Genomic DNA, 25,341 nt, shown 5'->3' on the forward strand with positions numbered 1-25,341 from the left:
TACTTACGTAATACGCTTGTCCTATTAAAATGTATGAGATTCAATTAGATGCCAAGGTATAAAATATATCTCGATCTATATTGATTGCATAATTATGTTTTAATTCCAATAATGAAATCCTGTATTGTAATATTAATGTCTACATGTGAATTTTGCATGCAAGTCTAACAAAAGGCCAATGATATGATACATATTCAACGTGAACTGATGTATTGTAGCTTCTAAAAGCGCGGAAGATTGGAAAAAAGATTATGCTCTCTAAGAACTGCTTAAAATCTTTTCAAAATTTAGCTTCATAATTTGATTAAATAACATTACTGAAAATATAGAGAGCATAAATAGTTCTTGCACGAAGCTCGGCTGAAAGGAATAAATATAGGTACTTATTCGGGTACGATCTACTGTGTTTTCCTTTTATTAGATTTTTTTGCGCGGGGTATGGTAGCAGAGGCCGTCAGCATTGCCTGAAAATAAAAGGAGTAAATTGAAAACTAACTCAAAAAAGCACAAGCACTCTACTCAGTTATTAATGTATGGTGGCATTTTTAATATTATTATTCAGTCACTATAACTTGCCAAGAAAGTGCATCCACAAGTATGTACATAAAATTTGTATATTGGCTTAGGTGGTCAGTTGTTGGAAGGATTAAGGAAGAAAGTCTAGTAAAACGAAATATAAACATAAATAAATACAACACAGCACACATAACAAACTGCAAAGCAAATACATAAAATGAAAAAAAAAAAGTTTTCATACACTTCAGGTTAAATATTAGTGTAGTCTATTTAATAACAACTAAAGTCATGCATGGTAATTTTTAAAACAACACTCGCAAAACGAAACTAAAATAAACATACTGTGTTCCCTAACTTCAGCTGCAAGTGAAAGCGGGCTTGGGATTTAGGACCTTCCTACACATCAGTAGATTTTGACGTAGAAGGTTCATCATGTAACGATATGTACTTATATTCAGGATGACCAGCTATTTTAGCTTCAATGAGCTTCTGTAAAGCGTCACTCTTATCAATTATTTCTTTAGAAATATCTTCATCACCTAAATCAGCATCTTTAAAACTGATTTGATCATCTGCTTTTTCTACTTGAGTTACATTGTTATCTGGTTCCTTTATCTCATCAGTGGCGAGAGTGTTTAGGTCAGTACAACTTTGAAAGTCGTCTGCAGCCTTTTCAATGGTAGATGATCTTCTACTGCGATCATCGGATGAGGTAGAAGTATCATCTGACTTTGGTTTGTCTTCTGCTTTGTGCCAAAAAGCAAGCTTTCCAGGCAACTGTAACAGTTTCCCCAAACCTGAAGCGTTGCCTTTAGGGATTCGGGCAGGTGATTTAGACTTATGTCGCTTTTTATTTTCGGCAATAGGATTAACAACTTGTAGACCTTTTACTGCCCCTGTTTCATTGAAACTGTTATTAGGTAGCTTATTTACCATTTCATTTAAACTTTCGTGGGACGTTGTACTTTTCAGTGATAGATCTGCTTCAGATTTATTATTGTCATCTAATGTAAGCTCCTCTGTATCATCTTTGGGCGGTGGCGGCGGCGCCTTGCCCTTACCGTATTTGCCTTTAGGCGATTTTCTTTTACTTTTAGGGGAATCTTCTGGCGTACCAAAAGATGCTTCGTCATCGCTTTCGGCAGAATCGTTATCGTTTATTGAGGTATCAAGGCTCGTGGTATCGGTATCTAAAATAAATGTTACCGGTTCTTTTGTGACCACTGGTTCTTTAGCTATATCATCCAGAGCAGTCTCAAAAGGTATATCTTCATTTTTTGCACTAGATTGATCATCTTTATTGTCTTTTTGTTGATTTTCAACAGGAATGTCTGACACAACATCGCTTTCTTTAATTTTAATATCTTCTGTTTTAGATATAGAGACATCGGTTTTGCCTTCTTTATCTTTGTCTACAGAACTAATTATTGAACTTTCTTTAGAAGTAACTTCTTTTTGGTCCCGGTGATCTGTACTGTTATCGGTTTGATTATTAACACTTGTATTGAAGGGGAAATTACCTAATACTTGTAGGATCTTTACTTGGTCACCAACATACTGGTATATAAAAGGGGGTTGCGTATGGGATAAGAACATGGGAGACGGGGAATTAATAAGAGCGGGCATATTCGCATAGTCAAAACTATCGTCGTCTTGTAGCTCCTCGATGATAACTTGACTTCCCTTTAAATAAAAAGGCCTTAAGTCTACATCAAAATAAATAATGCAAACACAAAATAATATAAGCTAATAAATGCAATAACAGACTTATTGGCATACAATTGCTATTATAGTGGTGTACTAGTGCGATCATATCGATCTTAGATCATGCTTTAATAAACTATGATTTATGTGTGCTAAAATAATTGGGATTTAAATTATTTACTTCATAAAGATCCTTATTCTTAATATGCCAATCAGATTAACTAGTACTAGAATAATACTTTTCATTATATAATTATTAACACTCAAGCTAAATAGCGATAACGTTAAGGTAGGTATGTCATTTTCAACATTTGAGCCTTTACACATACCCATTCGTAAGACATCATACGTTTAAAGATATATTTGTTCAGTCAAATAGCCAATACTTATAGATTTTCGCACATTACTTAATAATGTTCTGGCTTCAAACCCAGCACCAATCATACCCTGGCACACCAAAACACTAAAAAAAACATTTATGTAGGGTACTTTAGCAGCTCAAAGTTTCACAAAAACATCTAAAGCTTTACAGCTAAATTTTACTTGATATAGTGATTTTATAATAACATGAAAGCACTTAGTTAACTGCAAAAATACCCAACATAAATGGATCCCCACAATACAATATTTGAATAAAATACTTCAGAATTAAAATAAGTGTAAGGAACGTGATATATTTTTGATTTTTATTATTGTAATTATTTTCACTAGCTCATAGAATATGAAAAACGGTTTATGAGCATAATGAAATAATTAAAACAACAATTAATTTCGTATTTTTAAAATAACAGTCGCCAGCCCTAGTTCAGAAGATAATTCACAATTTCATAACTTTACATTTGTTATTAAACTGTAAAAACTGTCTGTATAAAAGCAGGTACATTTTTGTGCGTTTTATTCAGACTATCATAGTTCATTCTATTATATTTTTAACAAAGATTAAAATACAACCGTCTATTAAATAAACATGCATATTTCAATTTCAAACATTTTAACGCTCAATATAATGTATCTTATATACTAAGATAATAGAACCAATTCTTAGTCTAAATTCGGCAGTAGTTTATTATAAAATTAAATAAGTGTACACATTTTTTAAGCTGTTTTAGTGTCTATGCTTAGAATAATTTCGAATTAAATAGAACAAATTATATTAAAACTGGCTCTTCACTAAATTTCTCTTCGTGAACTAGGGCTGGGTAACAAATTGCATACTATACAATCGAAATTTTAAGATACAGTACAAAATCAAGTATCCGTAAAGTATGCAATCATCGTCTGAACACATGAGCATAGCTATTGGGTAGTGTCACCACCGTAAAAAATAGTCAGTAAAGAATGCAATAAAAAATGAAAATTCACTGTTTTATCCGCGGAAATACTTCCTATACCCGGACAAAATGTAGCATATTTTCCTCGGGGATATGGTGGCGCCACAAAAGTGAAAGAATTTTCAAATTGGTTCAGTGATTTCTGAACCTTTACAACAAAGGTTCCTGTTTATTATATTTGTATTTTATTAATAACTTCTTCCAACCTAATTAAAAGGCGTGTGTTGCTGGGGAGGTTGTTGCGCCACTTCTTCCCAGCAAAAACACATAGGAAGTGGTGAAGGGAGGGCGTTTTGGGGGCTGTCTTTTGTTTTTGACTTTCGATAAGTGCTGATTTATCAGCCTAAAACGTTTTTGAGTTTATGACTTTTACCCAATAACTAAGCTCATGTAACGTCATAATAAAGTACAGGGTTACCAGACCTCGGCAGCTTGTGGTCGTTTGATGGTGGTGACGGTAGTTCTAGAAGACCGTCCGCGAGCGCGGGCGCCGGCGCCCAGCGACGCCGTGCGCGTGAGGGAGGCGCTGTTGTCCGCGCTCGAGTACCCAGAGCTTATGTCCTCTGATGATTTTATGTGACTGGAAGAGTGAAATGTTTTTGTAATAAGAAGGATGCTCTAGAGGAGCAATATATTGATTGACATTGAAATTGACCATATGACAGGCAATACGTACGGCAAAGGCAGGCTGACGAAAAAAAGTGTCACACCTTTAGACGTAATTTTTTACCTTTAGATCGCAAATGGATGTTTTACATTGAAATACATAATAATTACAAAGAGAATGAGTAAAATTTAAGTGCAGCAGCAAATAAACAGCTTATAAAATAAACTCGACCAGACGTTCGTGGTCAAAAAACCGAATATGTATTCTTATTTTATTAAACTATGATAGGTGCAACACCAACCTGAAATCGGGTTCATCGGTCCTAGCTCGAGGTCTAACATCAACATCGACCTCGGGGAAGTACATCGGCGAACGGCTGTTCGACTCCGAAGCGCTGCGGCGGGTGGAGAATCCACTGTGGATACAAAATAAGCTAATAAGTTAATGTGGCTAACTAAAACTAATGTTTTACGATCAATTCTCATTTTTAAAACCGTTTTTTTTGATTGAACAATTTCGCCAAGTCTACCTAAGTATTTTTCATCGATAACATCAAATCGCCAAAAACATCGGCAAAAATTTGTAAAGATAATGTGTGTCTCAATATTTTATGCATTTTCCTCTAATAAACTTTTTGGTGCCTGGACTGGAAAATGCATAAGCGTTTTAGTGTTCTGCCTCGTTACGGGTCTTCGCTACTAGTATTTAAACATTTGATAGTTACAGCTGGTAAGATTGCAACCATAATAGGTCTATAGACGATTGGGTATATTTTAATTTGTCATTATATTTGTGTTTGCCTACCTTTTACCACCTCGTCGTATAAGCCTGGGCTCGGTGAGAACATCGTCGGCTTCATCGCTGCCTCTCTCCTCACGCGGCTCGCATTCCGTCAGGTCGGACAGGCTGTAACTCTTGCGCAGTTGCTGAACTAGCCCTCCACCGCCCTGAAGAATTTTAGATTAAATTTAAATTTTAGGAAAAAGAAATTAGGTAGAAATATTGCCTAGACACCAGTCTAGGCAATATTTCCATATATTTCAATATTTTTATTTTTTAAATTTACTAATTGTGGTATATTACCAAATATACCACAATTAGTAAATTTCGTTAACTAACAATAATCCCCAGTCATTTTATATAACTTTATAGGGTGCCTGTTTTAAAAATAATAACAATAACACAAGCATTGATTTGCTATTTTGTTTTAAAAGGTAAAGAGATGCGTGTTGTAGCAAAATGTTGGAGCTAGCTTGGTGTCATGATATATGATCCGAACGCTTCAAAAGCTTAATAACAATTTGTACAGAAGTGTTGGGTATATGATTTAAATGAACCTTTGTAAGTGGGACTAATCCTAAAATTATATAAACACAAAAATACTTACGTGAACTCGGCAGTAACGCTTCAGTTACACAAGCTTTGTGAGGCAAAGCGCATGCTGTCATAATTTCTATTAAAGCGATGATATCGTACGCTTTACAAAAATAAACGATTAAGAAGACATTATATTTATTTATTGAGAAATCATCGAATATAAAACTAAATCAGTCACACAACTAAATCTAAATAACACGATACACAACGTTGGTGGTTTCACAAGACATGCGTTCTTTGCAAAATAACATGTTATGTATAGAGGTAATATACCATAGAGTTGGCAAGCCTATATATCTACGCCACTAGAAAGAGATAGGAGAATATGCGGCCCATTATATTGTACTTGCAGTCTTCGATTGGCCCGCATACGCTACTATACCTGTCTTTTAACTATTAAAACTTGACAAAATTACGTGTATTACATCTATATATTTACAAACTAATTATGTAATTAATTACAAAACGTCATGCGATGTAAAATATTAAATAAATCCGCTCGTTTATGAGTTTGTGCAGGACAGTTTAGGAACAGTAAAAATTGAAATACATGTTTAGAATCATTAGACAATTTCAAAGAAACTCCGGGACGATTGCGACTCATTTTACGTAAGAAATGCAAAAGTTGTCTTAATTTGGTAGATGTTTTTCCTATTTCAGACAGAGTAATATGAATGTTTGTAGAGAAGACACATAGATCACTAAAAAGGCTAGTAAATAAAAGAGAGAAATGCGACAAGAATTTGATTGATGCTTTGGCTTCAGTTGCAACAAAATTGTTGGTGTAACAAAATTACGAAATAAAATAAGATATACAAAAATATATTTAATTACGAAGAAAGTCTCAGATTTTTGTAACGGAATAAACTGAGTAAGAGGCGTTTGACCAGCATAACCTCGTAATATAATGGCTAAAAATATTATAAAAGACTACATAGTATTAGACATTTATTATAAGATCTCAAAATCTTTTGGTAATAGAGCTCATACCTACATTTCTTCTAAACAACTATGGATATGACATTTTTATTTAAAGTGAAATCTTTACCACTATATTTATCTAAATTCTCGAGTAAGACAGTGATACATTTTCTTAAAAAGTTTGTTCCTACTATGTCGGATGTGGTAGCCATAAAATGTCTCACGGCCTACTGACTGATCAGTTTATTTTAAATGAGTTCTCGGAATATAAAACAAAAACATTTTATCATCCGAAAATAGGGGGAACAAACTCGCTATATACGATTGTAGATTTTAAAATTCAAATATACAGGTCAAACCAAAAGCGTATCCAATACAAGTAGCATTAATTTTAAATTTCGCAACATCATTCGAACTATAAAGGTTTTTGGGTGATACACTTGATATTTTAAAAACAACGGGTCTCCCAAGTTGTTGTCTAAAATTATCTAAACATCACAGTTGAGCTTCATTCGTACTCGTCATTTAATCGACCATAATTTCGTTGTTCTCTTTGTCTATGGCCGCTTGAGATCTCGTGCGGCGACCTCTGGACTTACTCCGAGGTCGTTTGTCTTTTTCTTTATCTTTGGCAACTTTGCGTTTGCGGATGACGTTGCCTCTGCTTCGCGCTGAAGTGTCTTCGGGGTCGTAGTTAGGGTCACGAGCGTCGCCGTCCCCTGAGAGATAGTCTTGCGGCTCGTCATCTCGGTCCAGCTCTACTATCTCGACAATGCCCGGCAGGTCAGAACGTTGGTACTCTAAATCCTCATAGGAGTCATGGTAGCCGTCGGTGACGTCACGAGACTTGATAGCTTGTCTACCGCGTGCCTCTCGGTCTTGCTCAGGACTCGGCAGATTGAAGTTCTGCGTGAAGCAGCAATGGAAAGGATATTTGGAAAAGATGGGGGTGGAAAGGGAGAAATTAAAAAAGCGTGTTAATAAAATTAAAAAAGACGAAATTAAACAAAGCGGCTATGTGGTTCGATCAAATTGTGAGAGTTGAGATATTACATGGTCTTTGATGTGGTCATGCCCGATGACTGGTGGCTACTGGCTGGCTAGCTTGCTAAGTGCGATCAGGGCAATTTGGGAAATAAAAAAAAAACATGTAAAGCTGTGTGCAAATTAGCACTGTGGGTTTCGCTAACTTATTTACATAATTCACACTGTAATCAAACATGCCACACTGTTGCTTGGGTAAACCTATTTGCTCTGTGACAACTAAGTGGTATGAAAACAACACAAGTTAAACATCAATTAACACTTGTAACTGTATTTTTGTTAAGGGTTAAAGCCCACCGACACCCTTATCTGGCTCATGTAAGAACTGTTTAAAGTTTCGTTTACAACAGATCTTAGATGAGAGTGTTGTTACACACCTAGGCATGCCGCATTGGTTATTGTGAGGGTTGACAAAACTTACTTTAATGGCAGTCTGCATGATAACCGTTGTGGCATAGTTGACGCCCTTCGTGCCCAAATTGAGCACTGTATGGTAACCCTGGTCTTTAGCCTTCGCTATGTACTCATCTATTTCCTGGAATATAGAAAAATAAAAGTTAATAAAACATAACACATAAATTGTTAAAAATTTTATGTATGAATCACGACTTCGATATCGTAATCCCCCGAATTTAGTGTGAAACCTCGCTTTTATTACTCATTCCTGTTTGTGTTATTATTTATATCAGATTTTATATCTATCAAACATGTGCTTCCGTTTTATAGGACTTCAACTGTATTTTATGAACTAATATTAACGCTATTTTGTAGGCAAACGTTCACCTCGTTTTATTATCAACATTCTATCCATTTCTCACTCATTGGTGCCAAAATGAATGGTTATTTCATGAATATTGCTTTTCAAACTTCAGCTATATAAAATACACCTTCTCGAAGAACAGACTTATCATAAACGTGGGTGTTATAATTGTCAACGCAACCATAGTAATACATAACAAGGATAAGCGAATTCTATTTGCGTACTTGCTAACAACAACGTGCATCGTGTTGCATTACCGTGCTATGCATTTGTGCAAACCATTCCTGTGTGTATTGATTGTGGAAATACCCTGGACCTGACTTTCGTGATCAAAGCAATGAGACCTGACATGGTGTCGTGAATTTTGTCCAAGGAATTATTTAGGCCAAATCTATATTAATATTATAAAGCTGAAGAGTTCTTGTTTGTTTGTTTGAACGCGCTAATCTCAGGAACTACTGGTCCGATTTGAAAATTCAGTGTTAGATAGCCCATTTATCGAGGAAGGCTATAGGCTAAATTTTTATCCCGGTACGGGAAGTAGTTCCCACGGGATGCGGGTGAAACCGCTGGCAGAAGCTAGTTGTCTATAAAATTTTCAGCAATGATAATATTGTATTCATTCTGTAAGATCTAGTGCTACAGTAATGCGGTGTTCATTCTGATTCAGAATGATATAATTGATTATATCATTACAAGTGCACAGTGTTGGAAAAATAAATATTTAGATTGTCATTGTAACAAGTTTACAAGCGAATTCGTTTGCAACACATGTAGAGCTCTAGGCTATCTTACTAAACTGTTACTTCGTCACTACTAAACAATTGACTGCTCCTAATATTGCGATTATTGCGAATCGTATTCCTGCATCTAATCTAACTGCAACTAATCTCTTCAAATAAATAAGTAACCATACTAGACCACATTCTCCTACGCCTACAATAATCATATAACCTATTGTCAATATTTTTTGCTGCAAACAACAACGGTAAATACCACGTTCTTTCACTAAATCGTCCATGACCCATACAATGTAAACTTGTGGTAAAAAGAAACGAGAGCCCAAACTTGCTCTTTGCCATTATGGTATAGTCCTCCTAATCGATTTCGATAACGGGCAAATTCTCCTTCGTGAGCCCTGATGTGACTGGTTAAACCATTTGCAATTACCTACATATTATTTGAATAAATAAGACTTAACTCCTTACCTGTTCTCGCCTGCATAACGCGGGGTGTACGAATTTCCTGTAGAGTATAGAAGACCCCTTGGTGGCCGGAGACAGCAGCCACAGTACAAGAACTATCTTCACCTCGTAGTAGAAGGGGAACCATGACAGAAACACGTCCGTGAACGTCTCCGTGCATGTGAAAAAAGCGAATACTATCCAATACATCATCCATTTTACCTGAAAAATATAATGTTTAGGTTAAGATAAAGGATTAAAAATTGGCACAAATGGATGGGGATCTAGCTCAGTGACATTATAATATGGGACCTAAGCCCTGTTCTCTAGCATTAGAAAGGATTGGCAATAGTGGAATTTTGATGTGCAGAAATCTGAGTTGGTCTTGTGGTATAATGGTTTCGAGTCTTTGAAAAAAACATAGTTCGTAAAACTGTAAATACTATCCTGCTACATACTTAAATATTTCAGTACTGTGTGGTAAAAGAAACCACAGGAAGTGAGGCTGTTTTTAACAATTACCTACCAGGTTACCACAATAAATGATAAAGTTATTGCCTATAGAACTTTATAACAAGTATTCAGCTTAATGAGTCTATCTAGGGGGAGGAAGGGTGGGGCAAAGGCGAACTAGCGAACCCTAGTCAATTGGTTTCCAAGGTGATAGAGGGGTAAACCTAACGGAAGCTTTTAATAGCCTGCCTGTAAATGAAATGTTTCCAATCGAATAAATTCAAGTTATTAAATAGTAGTGTTGAAGGAATATAAATAATATTGGATATTATAATTTAACATGTAATCAAAGCTAAGGTAATTACCTACGTATGGAACTACAACATTAACATGTGTTTAATAATGAGAAGATAGTTACATCTAAAGAGTAAATAAATAAGTCTGAAATTACAGTGTAAATATTACTCATTCATACAACTGTTTAACATGTTTGTTTGACAGCCTGAATAAGGAAAACAGCCAACTAATGTAGGTCAGTAATAATACTTTATTAAAAACCTTTTTATAGTAAACAAAAATAAACAGGCATTGCTAACTCACTGCCTCAAAAAGAGCATCGGTATTCAGTAACAAAATATTCGTTTGAATCATGACACTATGTAAACACAATTCTGGGTATTGTTTATAAAACAATACTAAGGGATAATGTACCTGCTGTCGGCCGACAGTAATTAGTCATAGGAAGCCGGGAACAAGGTAAAGGACACAGTGGGAGCCGAAGCGTTTCAAACACGAGCGACTGCCCGTAACAAGGCCACTGTTGTACTTAACTGAACCATTTACGGCAAATTATACATTTTTACAACACACCAATTTGACGCTCTACAAATGGTAGTTCGTCGTTTGACAATTGCCTGCCTTTTGAAGCTCACAGAGTAGGTAATGTTGTTTAATTGTTCCCTAATAGCTGAAGCGGTACACGTTATGGAGCAAAGACAATGGATTGTTACTAATAATCTATAAACAAGTATAAATGCACTTACATATTCTTTCATATCCTTCGTCCGGACAGCTTTATATGATGCATATGCCGGGTAGAGGGTCCCGAATACCAATCTGCAAAACGGATACACCACCAGATAAGTGATCATCTTGGGCGCAAAGAATCCCGTCGTCAAGGCGAATATGCCAAAGTTTCCAAACGTGACACTAGGGATGCATCTATTGAGAGCCAATCCTAGGTTCGTCGCGAATCGATTCCAGACTTGTCCTCTCGGTTGCCCGAGAAGGGAGTCATCGTAATCGTCGTAACCCTCGTCGACGTTCGGGTCGTATTTGACGAGTTCTTGACAGGATTCAAAAGTGTCGGGCGCGGTGACACGAGCGTACTCCGCCTCGAGCTTGTTGACAATGAATCGGACGCTGGACAGTCCGAGGCTCAGCGGCGGCAGGCGAGGACTGTCGTCACGGTTACCGGTCGCGCGACCCACCGCCATGGATACGGTATCCACGACATTTGTTTTCTAGCAACGCATGAGTATTACACTGTTTATCTATAGTTTATAGTGTCTGTCCGAGTGCACTGTACATTAATATTTAAGACGCACGCACTAGATGAATGGTAGAGACTGATTGAATAAAGATCTGTCTCGGCGTGATTGGCGAGCTGTTGGCTACCTTGTAAATAAATACCAACGTTCTCGGTGCACACTGAGGCCGTGTGGACTGCTGTTTAGGTTGGAAAGTAATAGTCACCAAAGGTACATAAAGACGACCTTCAAATAGTAATTACGTTTCTCACTTTTATTTTAGTCTGTTGACTCCAATCTAACTAGAAATTAATTGTGTTGTTTAGTAACTTTGTTGTTGAATACAATGTGCTGTATTTTACTTAGTAATGAATAAACTGGATTTTAATTGGTAAACGGCACCTAGCGCGTGGGTGGTTTGAAGTTTAAGATGTGATGTGGTTGATTACAAACCGTTAATATCTAGACCTACCTCTCGGCTTCTATCAATTTTTGATTTGATTGTCAGCATTTCGGAATTCGGTCGTTCAAATATTAGATTTTACAACATGCGCTATGCTACTTGCTCACTATCCGGTTAAGCGCACGGATGCGTGAAATTTTAACGAGTTAGTGCTTACTGAAAGTAGGCACCGATAGCATTGGTGGTGTATAAGTTTCAATCAATACTTACGGAACCAGATTTTTATGATAGTGTGAGGTAGGTACATAATAACTCCGAGTGTAAGAGAATACCATTCCAAGGTATTAAAGATAGCACGACGGAAACGAATAATGCAAGAGCGGACAATCTAGATGAATTATAAATTGAAGATGGCTAGGAGACCTCGCCAGTTTAATATGAGCCACCCCAATCGTCGAATTCGCATACACGGATTGGATATCAAGATTCCTATTATAGTGGACGACTTTAAAAATAAACACAATTGCACTGCTGTTGCAAGATGTATACATACTAATGTAGATAGATACCTGCAGCTATGTCTAAGTTTAGTCTGGAACAACAATAAGTATTGTGTTTTATACCATAGAAGACAATGATACGTTTGTTTTCATTTATTAGCATCTCTGTATTGTTTTCTGTTATCAAACGCTTGGGTTGGCAATAAACAACGAAATGCGATGGCCCTAATACATTAAGTATAATTTAGCTAGAATCAGATAAGATATCTCTAGGTATCACAGACATGACAGAAATGAGACCTGTTAAGGTAATGGATTTGATAGTATGGCTTAACAGTGACTAATACATACTTTACGACATACACATTCTTAAATATATTTCTGCACAGACAAAAACGTAATGTAAGTTGCTCAACATCAGTACAACAATGTTTATCCATATAAGTAATTGTATGATGTCATTCTTCTGAAACTACACCCACCTGAGGGAGACAATAAGCTATGTTACCAATAACGGACTGATCATAAATCTTTATGTAAAATGCTCTCGTAAATTATTATCCTTTATAAGTTATTCTTCTTTATTTTTATTGCACAACATCATCATTGTCACCAGATGTACGCAGGAGTTCAATGCCAGTTATTGTTTGAAATTTACCAAAGCGCAAAGCTTTACCAACCCTGAATGCATTTGTATTATTTCAAAATCGGAAATGTACACGGAATGTATCTGTTTCGCATCAGGCGAAGTGGAACACTAAACGTGGATAAAACTAGATCATCATGCGTGCGAAACGAACGCACACGCACATGGTGCTGTTTCACAACTCCCTAATAACGTCCTAAAATAAATAGGCGAAGAAACTCGACCTATTTGGTCTATATCGGTAACCGTTGCCAAAGCATGCGTGTATTGTACGATCATGCCCTTACGTAGAGCGGAGCAGCATGAGGCCAACACAAACTGCTGAAAGATCATATTTGGCGTTTATTATCTTCGCTTACGAGCTCGTAAGGGTAAATGGATATTGGGTACGCAGTAGTAGGCACGAAGTACTCTTATCGTGGCGATAATATCGTCTAAAAGTCACTCCACATCTTTCTGACACGAGAAACTGGATATAAATTCGCCCTACAATTTTTTCGTTCTGTTTAGATAAAAAAAGTATCGGTAGTCAAATGGAGCACTTACAATAATGAGCGATATGACGACCTTTTCCCCTTTAATCACTCCAAAGTTTGCTAGTCTATCAGTAATAAATTAATAGATGTATAATAAAACAATAAAAGAATTGTTTTATCCATATTTCCTGAATGCCTCAAAAGTTATTCTTAAACGTAACATTTTATGTTAGCGTGGGTGCATTAACAATAACTTTAATAAAGTAAATGACCTTAATATGAATGATTAGGTTGAAGCCTTACACGGCAGCATTAATTTGTTGGCCACTGCTAAGTTTCGAAAGTTATATACTTTTATTTAGAAGAAGATCAAGACATCGAATAACTTTCATAAATCAGAAACTTAACTGGACGCGAACAAAATTATCGGTTATAAAAATATACGCCACGCATATAGGTCAAGAACCTCTAATGCATTGCGGTGCATCCGAACATCTCACGCGATGCTAGAGCCTTTGTTCAGTTGCTTTTCAGCTTCAGGGTTGGCAGTACAACGCAGAGCATAAAATAATCAAAATCCCATTATAGCCGGCCATTTGTAACAACTTAGTGGCACAATAAAATCAGCACTTAGTAACCCTACGTCGAGATTGCAAGGCTAATTCACGTCCGTTGCTTCATTGTGCAAACAAATTATAATATTCTTGTGGGTTTTGTTTGAAAGGTTATCTATTCTTATAAATGAATGATGAATCATAAAGCTTCTTTATTACAGCTGGTCATTACGAGGTTTGGGGAAAAACGTCAAGGGTAAGGAACATTACATTTTTTTTGTGAATCAGGTTTGTCTAAAAAAAAGGAAAGTGTACGTAACAGGTGGTTATGAATCGGCCTATGGGTTACTTATCGAAACCGGTTACTAGGTTCCTATAGTCAAATCACGTTTTATTGGAATGCATCCTGTTAGGCCGATAATGAAGCGGCTTGATCCTTTCTATACGGACGAGTACGGCTATTGGTAGACTAAATAAGGAGTGTGCATATCGTATCGTGCGCATCGCTACGGTCTTCAGGGTCGATGTAACAGTCAGTTGAGCGTGGCCAGCGTGGCTTATGATTAGACGTATTGAATAACGGGTGTGTTTTTTATTATTTCTTCGGAAGCCATTTAGTTCTTTGTTTCAAACTTTTTGCTGCGAATTACTGTTGCAATTTGTACAACTTTAATTGCCGATGGCATCTGAAAATTCTTCATGTTATCCCGATGGATGACTATGTTCAGTGAGTGAACAACACTTCCGAAATGTGACCTACATGAACCCAATTTTATTTCTGGAATTTGCTTAATTTCCATTATAAACAAATACGCAGTTCGACAGCACTCGTTGTTTAGACAATCAGAGTGTTTAGATCTTTATGCGCATTTCGCGTCGCTTTACGTCATCAATACGATCTCAAAATGTAATAAATACTCCCTCTTTTGTATATCATCATTTGATATGAAAACATAAGTTTGCGTAAACGGCCCTAGTAATATGTAAACTTCCTGTGTATTGTAAGAATCGGTCAAGCGTGCCTTCGGTTCATTATAATTTTAAATTAGTTCGGCGTTTGTTGAAAACACTCCTCCCAGTTTGGTTATTGCTTCAAATGCTTTTTTTAAATAAATAACTTTGCGTCTTTCGGTAAAATAAATCGGCCAAATATGGACTTGTAGGTCGAGTTTTATTATGCCATAGAAAAAATATTGACATAGGTATCTATAAATGGTAAGAAACCTTGGTTTGTTTTGAGAATGTTATTCCATCTTGTTTGAAGTGATTATTGTGTCATCCTCTCATAAACTGTTCACACATTGGATATCATTATGATTAATTATTAATGGGAAAGGCAACTAGTAAGTGCTGAATTCCTGAATATATGTATAGTTTTTAACTAACGATACGCTAATTTAAATTATTATAACTTTGGCTCCATTTTATTGACTCACAGTGTACTCGTAGCAAAATTATGCCACAGTTATTTTGGTAGAGTAACCCAGTTATTTACACAGTGAGGTTCATTATTCATCCATCCCGTACTGCAATAATGTCAATGTACTAAGACATAGTTAATTAAATTATTGGTATTTGAACAGATTATTAAAAATAGGAAAGGAAACATTATTATCCTGCTGCTAAAAGATTCGTGATTCGTTAAAACTGCTCAGTATTACATTTCAAGCACGTTGCAAGGCGTTTGAAAATAAACACAAGGTATAACTCATCATATATTTATAGGAATTTACATTCGTATTAATTTGTTATATTATGTACATACCGTTAGTTAAATGTAAATCACAACTACATGATCCTCGTAATAAATAGTTATTCTTATGTCAAGTTTCGTACGCGAAGACATTTAAAAATTATACAAAAATATGTCACCAGAACTGGGTAAAGGGTAATACAGCCGAGGCTGTTCCTAATAAGGCAAGACAAGCGCTCTTAATAAGCACATAACGTGGCGCTGTCAAGGTATACGACCTCCTGACGGGGCAAGCCGATGAGCGCACTCGGAACAGACACTAATACCTAACTCTTTGCGAAGACCGAATGTCGATAAATGAATCACTCTACAGTTAGGTGTCAACGCACTTCACTTGTTGCATAGACCAGCGACGCGGACGCAAGCCGTGAGCGCCACAGACTAAACCTTCTCTTCGCTGCACCAGAGGCGAACGCCCGAGCTTAGCCGAAAATAGCACCCGGCAGTGCACTGGGATACCCTAGTGACGAATTCCGCAACGAAGCTCAACTTTTCTTTGTTTGATGCGTCACCGAAAGCACATATTCTGTTACAAAACTACTTCTCCACTACACGAATTGGATTCTTAAAGATAACTGAAGATAGCGGTAATTTAATGAAACTGTAATTTAATACAAAAAATACAAGTATTCTTTCAGAAAGCTAGTTTACGTCTGAAGGTGAAAAGAATGATAAAAGGCGTACACAAGTTTAAAGTGTTGCCAAATTTCGGGATGGCGGGTGCTCCCGAAATCAAGATAGTTGGCCCTTTGCCAGCTTTGAACTATTCTCATGGCTAGTTTAAACTGCTTAACAATTACATACAAAGAACGATAGAAATCTGGTGACAAACATTAAAAAGTAATGTTGACAATCTGTTTATAACGTCAATTTAACATACTCTCTTCCATTTAATACCAATAACAACCTACTCATACAAATGAAAACAGGTATTAGTCCCGACTAGTAACAATATGGTAGACTAGTAAATAAATGAGTATGCAACCTAGATTTATTTAAATTTCATTAAACTGGTCAGTTTTTTATATTAACTTTTAGGTTGTTATTTTGTTTTATAATATAAAAACTTGAAATTGATACAGAAATAAGTATCACAATTTATTGATTTTGCTATTTTCTACACAATATCTAAAGTACCTTTTTACCTTTCTGTGGGTTTGTAATTGACGATGACAACAGAGCGCTATGAAGACCTATGTGCTGTTGTTTGCTGTAACTCTTTATATCTTTCAAATATTCACTATACCTATGACTGTTAAGTATATATTACACACATTCCTTGTGTTTTCCAAAATTGCAATCAAGTATTATACTTTCAACGATAAACTTTCTGTATTTTAATTTATTGTAAGTTTGTATACTTTTTTAGAAGCATATGTGTACTTGCATGGTTCTGTCAATTGATATTTTTTGCCATCAATCATGGAAAATTAATACTACTCTCAGCTTTTCTTTATTTATTGTAACAGAACCAAAAGATGCATGCTTGTGTAGAATCTAGCTGCTAGTTAATGAAACGTAATGATGTAAATACTTGTAACATCTGTAGCAATGCCAATATTTTTCTTGTAACTGTTCTTTTATTGACCTGCTGAGGCCCACGTAGCGACCGAGGCCGGTCACCACAAATGTCAGACGATGCCATTTAATCCATTCAAAAGGTGAGTTTACTTTTGGGCCTATTATGTATGCTTGTGTATGTAATATAGGGGACCAATATACAGATGTAGCTTGTTAGATATTACTTATATTGTGCAATAATTAAATTGAACAGGTTAAAGAAGCTTGGCAAAATTAGGTTATGTAAAATTTTATTCCAGTGTAGTAGTGCTTTTTATTCCAGCAGTGGCAGAGAATCTATTCTTTTCCTGTTTTAGTTCTTAATTCTTTTCAAACGCATTTTATCTGTTATCATAAATTAAGTGCGTAATATATGGTAAAAAATACATTACGATTTGATAACTAAAACATGCGGGTTCCTTGAATCCGCTTAAAGAATAAAAATAATAATCAAATAAATGGGAGACACTGTCATAGTAGCTGGTAGGCCAGAAGAAATTATTATTGCGAATTTTACGTGATCCTATTTAATCAATAATTTTACGAAAAGTCCACGGGCACGGGCCACAATAGCAACTAAGTATGAATTACAAACAATAATACATCAATATGCTTGATGACGATTCAATTGTGTAAGATTACAGTTAAATTAAAAAGTTCAATATGATACTACGCGATACCGACGATAATCACTAATCAGCATCTATTGCTGTTAATTTAGCTACAAGTTTAAACAGGAAATTGTTATTAACATTTTTTTTCCATTTTTCAAACAAAGGAGTAGACAAAAATAAAAATTTAATTGACAGATGTTATAGCTGTGAACAATTTTAAAATATACTTACATGACCAGTCGAGAGATAATCGACGATATCATATTAATAATCACATACGAAAATTCACTCAAATAATCACTATACAAAACATAGCAAAACACAACCGCCCGTGAAAAAGTCTAATACGCCATGATGATATTTAATTGACAGTTGTTTTGATCACGTGATCTCACAAATCAATATGGCAGCAGAGCAGAGTCTCAAAAGACTCGTAGTTATTTAGATAGGAAAATAATTTTAAATTTCAATAAATAAATCAAAAATACGTTTGAAGCTCAATAGCGTATTACTATGTATATATTTACTATAATTTAATAACATTTAATAATACTTGACGCAGAAACATAATAGAGCGCCATCTATAATTTAAAAACTAAATGGAATCTACCTTCAGAATGCTAAAACTTTTTGTAGCTTTCTGCAAATTATAATGATGTTTATAAAGGTATCTTTCAACGGCTGCAACGACAACCACTAGCTAAAATACGAAAATGTTTGAAACAAAAACAACCAATTATTATCACTCACCTATTTTTTACGAATAAATTCAAATAAACTTAGTCTGTCGTTTTATGTGTCTTTTAATATTAAGAACAGATAAGATTGCGTTCAGACACATTTCCCTTTTACGTTATTTTATTAAACACAAATGATAAACATTTTAATAACTGTATGAGAAAAGTCAATTCAATGCCCTCTGTGCGTATGTCTCTGAACTAAAACGTAAATTCACGTCCTTGTAAATTGAGCCTATAATACGAATAAGTTAAGAAGTCCGCTATATCTACGAAAAGCCCGTATAGCGTAGTATCACTGCGTGATCATTTTACCACAGCAGGCTCATAACAGGTTTCAATATAGCGCTGCTGATTGTAGACGTTCTAGTATGGATGAAAGTTGCAGGAATGTAGTACGCTCTCAAATTCAGTCGCGTAATATATACGGTCCGCAGAAACGTTTCTTGTGTTTTCCACGTAGTTTCCCTTCGCTCAACGAAGAGTGTGACGTGTAGTGCGTATAACGCTGAGTTTCTTGACGTTTGTGTAGTTTTTAATGTGAATAATGTGATTGTGTAGTTCGTTATGGCTTATAAGTACCGTGAAGATTTAGTTGGCAAACGATTTCTCGCTGTGAGTGGTGTGACAAAAATTAACGTGAATAAAGTTTCCGAATGGGGATGGAAAGCTGGTGTTATCAGAGCAGCATCGCTCAAAGATAACAAGAACAAGGAGCTTCAGGTAAAGCTAAATGTTTATTGGTATATATAATTAATTTAACAAGGAGTTTCATTCATATTTATCGAGTACTGCTTAATTTAATCGAAGTCTAAGTTCGCGGTTCAAACTAACCGGCCAAGCGCGCGGTTTTTGTGCTATGAGTGCTACTATAGTTATTAAACTGAGTAGGAATAGTACTTCATTGGCTACTTTCCATAATCTCTTTGCTTTTCATAGCCAACTTCAGAAGATGTTATCAATGTCGTAAAACGCGAATCAATGCCAAGAAAATTTATTATTTTACTGTGATTGCTGTTTGCTTCTATAATTTTTACCTGACCTTCAGAGTTGAAAAGTGCATTAATGTACCTATAAAAAATATCTGCTACCAACAATAGCTTAGTATGAGTATCGAGGTGTTATACGCCTTATTATATAGGTACCTACCTACCTATAGAAGGCACATTTCGTCCTCCAAGCGCGAGGCGAAGGGAGGGAGGGGTAGCAAGAAAGGGCTCCCGAGCTACGGGCAGTTGGGAAGGGCCTGGGAACAGTAAACCCTGGAATATTGCGACCCTTACGTACTTACGTAGGTACTTTGCTATATTATACATCTTAGGTAGACATGCCGACTTATAATTTCTATATAGGTACATAATGTGGGAATATTAGCGTCTATGATTAATTGCTTTTCCAATAAAAGCGGGCACATTTTATTTACTCGCTCTGTACTTAATTTACCTCGTGGCCGAATAAGCCTTCTCTAAAAATACAAAGCTACTGACAGAAATGTCTTTCAATTGCTTGGAGTAATTCTTCAGTTCTATCAACCTACCAGACATGATATCCATGTTGAAAGTTCGTTTTCACTGTGAACTTTGCGCACGATATTATTGCATGTACACGTAGGTACCTATTCATGTTTAATACCTACTCGTAGTAGGTACCTACCTATAGTATAGGTACGTTGTTATGTACCTACAGTTCTGCATTATGTACCTACTCAAACATGTACTGGCGTAGGACAATACATAGGAAGAAAACTCAGATAGATGCTACGGAAAAATTTACGTTATCTACGAATAGAAAAATAACGTTTCGTCAAATTAAAGAGTGGCTTGCCATTAAGAAAAAATATAAAACTTTCTATTACCTATCAATAAAAAAAAAAATTAAGGTTCTGATTCTGAAGGTCTCAGAACGACTGAAATCGAAACATAGGCAATAGAAACATTACAGGAGACCGTTTTAAATTCGGGAAAGATAACGTTTTCTTTGCAGCTCTATGGCATATTTTGGGCCATCTTTCTACGTAATAGCTTACTTAATTATTGCCTCACTAACCTTTGGCATAGAACAGTAGATAGCCAAAGTACATTAGTTCATTTACCACAAATTATTTATTTATTATCTAGCGAAGATAACATTCTTACTACTGCTTGTTTGTATTCATTGTTTATTTAGATTTATTGTTTGTTTCATCGTAGGTATGTACTGTTGTTAAATGTTTCAGTGATGTTACTTTCAAATGTGCACGTACTAAATATGAAGATAGGGAAACAGCGAAGTTTGTTTGGCGACCGCTTCCAGGTGTAGGTTTTTTGTAAATATTATAGCTGATAAGTGGCGCAAGCTGAAAACTATAAATAATTCTGATACAATTGTACATCATGAAACCACCGCAGTTTTTGCAGGTATGACAAATATTTCATGTCTGTCTATTATTCCACTACGGGGAACTTGATCGTCATTATTAGTCATCAGTTCATTAGTATCAAAATTGCAATTAGGTACAAAATTGTACAAATCCAAATGCACATGGCGCGGGGTTCAACGACCCCGCTCTCACCGCGTTCGATGCACCGTACGCACCGCTGCTGGCTGTGTCGACTCGGCCCAATCAGTTTTTGGACGAAGAAAAAAAGTTATTAGACATGGAAAGGTTTTACGGATCCCCGCTTTACTTGAACGAAAGAATTCCAATTCCAATTTGGATATAAATTATTCCAATTGATTTGTCCCAATGTTCGCCTCCAATTTTGGACCCGATCCCTCGTAGTTCTTGGCAGAATATTGAATTTGGTGGTATTTGCCATAGTCTCGTTATTTAGTAAATCTAAAAACGAAATCTGTCACGACTATGGAGCTATTGAAGGAGAAGAAAACTCAAAGGCGTTTTCGTCGCAGTTTGTCAAATTGGACTCTTGAATCTTGATTCTACCCGCTGCGGGTGAATCCATGTAGTGTCCTGAGCGTTTTTTTAAAACCCTGATTCATAAAGCTTACACAGGTCTTTTTGTACTACATTGTCGTTATAACATCATATTAAAAAAAAACTGCTTAAAATGTTAGAGAACTTATTAGCCCTTCAATAATTCAATCAACATCACCTTCATTACTGTACTGTAGTCAAAAGTTTGTGTAAAATATAGTATGTAAATCATATACTGAAACTGTATCTACTATCCGATGGTAACCAGTTTCTGATATACCATATTTGTTCAAAGAGCAAGACCAAACCTTTACGTGATGCTGCTCTAATTATAACACGCCTATAAATACTTCGCTCACACGTTGCGTAATCAGTTATTGAAATTGGCAACACATAATAAGAGCTCATAATTAACGACATGATCTCATTACTGAAGTTTCTTCTCACATTTATTCAGTTATCAATTCAAATCTCTTATGACTGCGAATTGGATAGAAAGGATTTGAATTTTCAAACAAATGACTTTCAAGCGTACCATGACTTGCAAGTTCCTGTAGTGTCTGGGTGTTCTGTCGAGACTTTAGTTATAACACAAAACATTCAAAATCAAGAGACACGACAAAAGCCAAGTTGCTCTGTGATGCGTCCGCACGCCTGCATTACTCGTCTGTTATAAATAGACGACATATCTTTATACCACTGCATCGCTATTCGCTTGCTCTCCCGCCGAGTGAGAAACGCCAGAGCAACTCCACTACTATACGCCACATGAAAGATAATTTGTTTAGATTACCTACGCGTTTTCAAAACTGGGCTCGAACGCTCGAACGCAGGTGTCTTTTTCTTTTGACTAACTAAAAACAAAAAAAACATAGTACAGTTTCAAATGGAAGTAAATCTGCCACCACACACAGTCATTCCGGTTGAAATGTAGGTCCATCTTGTTAGTCAAGCCGTCAAGGCGACCTATTTCGCTGGTTTCCTGTTTTAGTAATTAGGATCCTATGTCGCATAGCAAGATGCAAACTTTATTTGTATGGGACTGGATGTTCTATATTTCTGATGTCTACATTTACTTGAACAAAACGGAGAACTGATGACAAATATTCAATTCGAAAACCCATATCGATTAGGTCAGACAAGTTCAAAATAATAAAGAGTGTTTGTCTTGCCTTAACCCAAAACAAGTATAAACACTTAGTTTCTGTCATAAAGAATTGAGTGTTTTTAAAAATACCTAAAAGCTAATATTTTTGTAAGCCTGTACCGAAAACTGTGTCCTAAATATGCTGCGAATAAAATATAACCCTTTGATGTGCGAGATGAAAAGAATATTTTAAGGGCTCTTTATATAGGGCGTTAATGGGCTGATAGGTGTTACGTCAAATGGATCTAAAATATCTACTGCGCAAAGTACCTACAAATACTAAAAAGGCACAGTACCACATTTTTGTTGTAAGAACTATCAAATTGGTGTTACGGGACGTGCTAATTAAGTTCGATTTTCAATATATTTCTTCTTATTTTAAGGTGATGAGTAATATATGAAGGTAGATTCTTTTCATGGACAAATAATCCTGTTTAAACATACTTGTTTAAAACCCGATCAAACGAGTTTAAATATACGTGATACCTACATTCTTGTAGGTCACACCGGTTCCGATAAAATTGTGTGTAGGTAAAGGTACCCATTGTTTTTCTTTTGTCAATTCAATTATGGGCATATTTTCTGACTGACTGCCACATATTCAATTCCAAAAAATTACACAGTAAGATTAATTAGTTCACAGACTTATTTTGTTACCATTTTTTAATTTATCAAAGTGATGTCAAATCAATTGAGTCGAACCAGATGTCAATATTAATAGGTCATTTGTTCTTAATTGAACTGTGGCCAGAGTGAGACCGGTTTGTTAATCAATTCTATTTTATTCCTAGTTAACGATTACGTCACCATCACCTAGGCAACTGTTACTATTGTAGGATGGTTGTGTAATACACGTTCAATGGTCTACTCTACTATACAATGACTTTGTGCTGAATTCATCGTAATCTGCTCATTATAGTTTTTGTCAGTGTATTTTCTGGGCTCGTTTAGAACGTCACAGAGGAACGACACTCAAGTATTTTTTCAATTCAAATTAGGCTTACTTCTATTACGCTTTCCATCAGTACTCGTTTTTCTAAGTCTAATTAATTGTTAAAGATACTCTCAAGCCATGCAATTTCTTAGTTAAAAGCGCAAACAATAGATATAAATATGTCTTTGTTCTTTGTGATCATTTTAAACGATCGTTCCGATTAGTCACCGGTTAACGGTGACCTGCTCAGTTGTATTGGACCTACGTGTTGTGTTGTGGTACAAAACAAATACAATTGTCAAGGCCATTGCAAAAAAGAAGTAGTACTTTCAAAAGTCAATCTCCAGGACTTTGCGACTATTAAAATATGTATTGTCAAGGATAGATTCATTATTAAGACTTGCCTTCAAACTGATAGAAGAGAATTGCTGATGAAATATTTTCATCGGCGTATCTGACACTCATTGACAGGCCTATATTGTGTTACAGGAAAAATTGATATCATGTAACTCAATACGTTCAGCGAAATATTTCGGGCACGTTCCTGAAAATAGCACACAGGAGCTAGGTACTCTTGCGTGCTTATAGAAGTTGACTGCTGACATTGTTGAGTCAGGATTCATTTGACCTTCACAAATGTTTTATTGATCTAGCTGAGGTTCATTAGCGATTTGACGCACCATTATGTTCATAAATATAGTGTGACCACACAATTGTATTGGAATAAAACGAGCATTTTGAAATTACATTATGGCATAGAGGCAGTTTGTCCCAATGCTTTGATGATATAAGTTGCTGAATAGAAAATTACCCCTGTCTGTAAGCAATCAAAATGATCAAAGTCAACAGATTTATAATCAAAACATAATCATGTTCATGGAGGCGGAAGATGGTAAAAAGTTTCGCTGTAAAATATCCATTAGGGCCGACCTTCGCAACACTTGGTACTGGGAAATAGCCTGACGTTTACGAGAACATTCTAAAAACAAAACTTGCAATTACGAATGAAATTGGCGGTTGTGTACACTGTGTTGTTTACAAAACACGACAGGCATGCTATACAAATAACCCACAAAACTGAAATAGGCAATAGCCATAAAACAAAAGATACTTCGAAAGTATACATTTAAACTCGTCCAGATGTTGACATATTAACGAAAGTTATAACATCGATTGTTGTAACAACTATTATAACAAGTTATCTAAATCGTTATGACCTATATGCACCATACGAAGACTACAGGTTCAACAAACTCGCTGAGAGAGTTTCGCAATGCGATCCAAATTCAGAATAGAGGTGGTACCTATGATCCAATCAACATTATCATCCAGCTGATATCAAACGAGTTGTGCAAGTGGCAGCACAAAGATCGCGAGGGCGAGGGCGGGAAGTAGGTCACAGAAGTGAGGGGGGAGCCCTTAGGCCACTTATCAAGCGAGCGGCCGGGGCCGCGGCTAGCGGGGAAAGCGAGTTTGTCTCTTGAAATTTTTGTTGGTAGATATCTGGCACTGTTGTGCTCACTGGCTCGAGTTTAATGCTTCTCCACAGATGAGATAATTATATTCTACCTTTATTCGTAATGAAGAAGGCTGTGCCCTTCTGAAAACGAAAACTCTGTCAGTGCCAGAACAAGGTAAATTATTTTAGTGTAGCTTCTCAATGAAATAAGTTGTTGA

General features: G+C 36.0%; 2 protein-coding genes across 2 annotated transcripts in view; one reads left to right on the top strand and one right to left on the bottom strand.

Moving 5' to 3' along the window:
- Positions 1–89: 89 nt before the first annotated feature.
- Positions 90–18,323, bottom strand: LOC110373100 (uncharacterized). Its single transcript, XM_021330245.3, has 9 exons — positions 18,164–18,323; positions 10,941–11,013; positions 9,469–9,666; positions 7,922–8,035; positions 4,963–5,105; positions 4,460–4,573; positions 3,975–4,131; positions 859–2,199; positions 90–464 (listed from the first exon to the last, which is right to left on the bottom strand). Exons 1-8 carry the CDS (start codon positions 18,193–18,195, stop codon positions 913–915), a joined length of 2,118 nt encoding a protein of 705 aa, XP_021185920.3. The 5' UTR covers positions 18,196–18,323; the 3' UTR covers positions 90–464; positions 859–912.
- Positions 18,324–19,107: 784 nt separating this feature from the next.
- The window catches only part of LOC110371995 (uncharacterized), a 190,056-nt gene continuing 183,822 nt past the window's right edge, over positions 19,108–25,341 (top strand). Inside the window, exon 1 of the mRNA XM_021328494.3 lies at positions 19,108–19,392. Within this exon, the coding sequence (XP_021184169.3) occupies positions 19,237–19,392 (156 nt within the window). The 5' untranslated portion in view covers positions 19,108–19,236. The remainder of the gene's footprint in view (positions 19,393–25,341) is intronic.

Source organism: Helicoverpa armigera, chromosome 7, assembly GCF_030705265.1.
Source record: "Helicoverpa armigera isolate CAAS_96S chromosome 7, ASM3070526v1, whole genome shotgun sequence".
Classification (NCBI taxonomy): Eukaryota; Metazoa; Arthropoda; class Insecta; order Lepidoptera; family Noctuidae; genus Helicoverpa; species Helicoverpa armigera.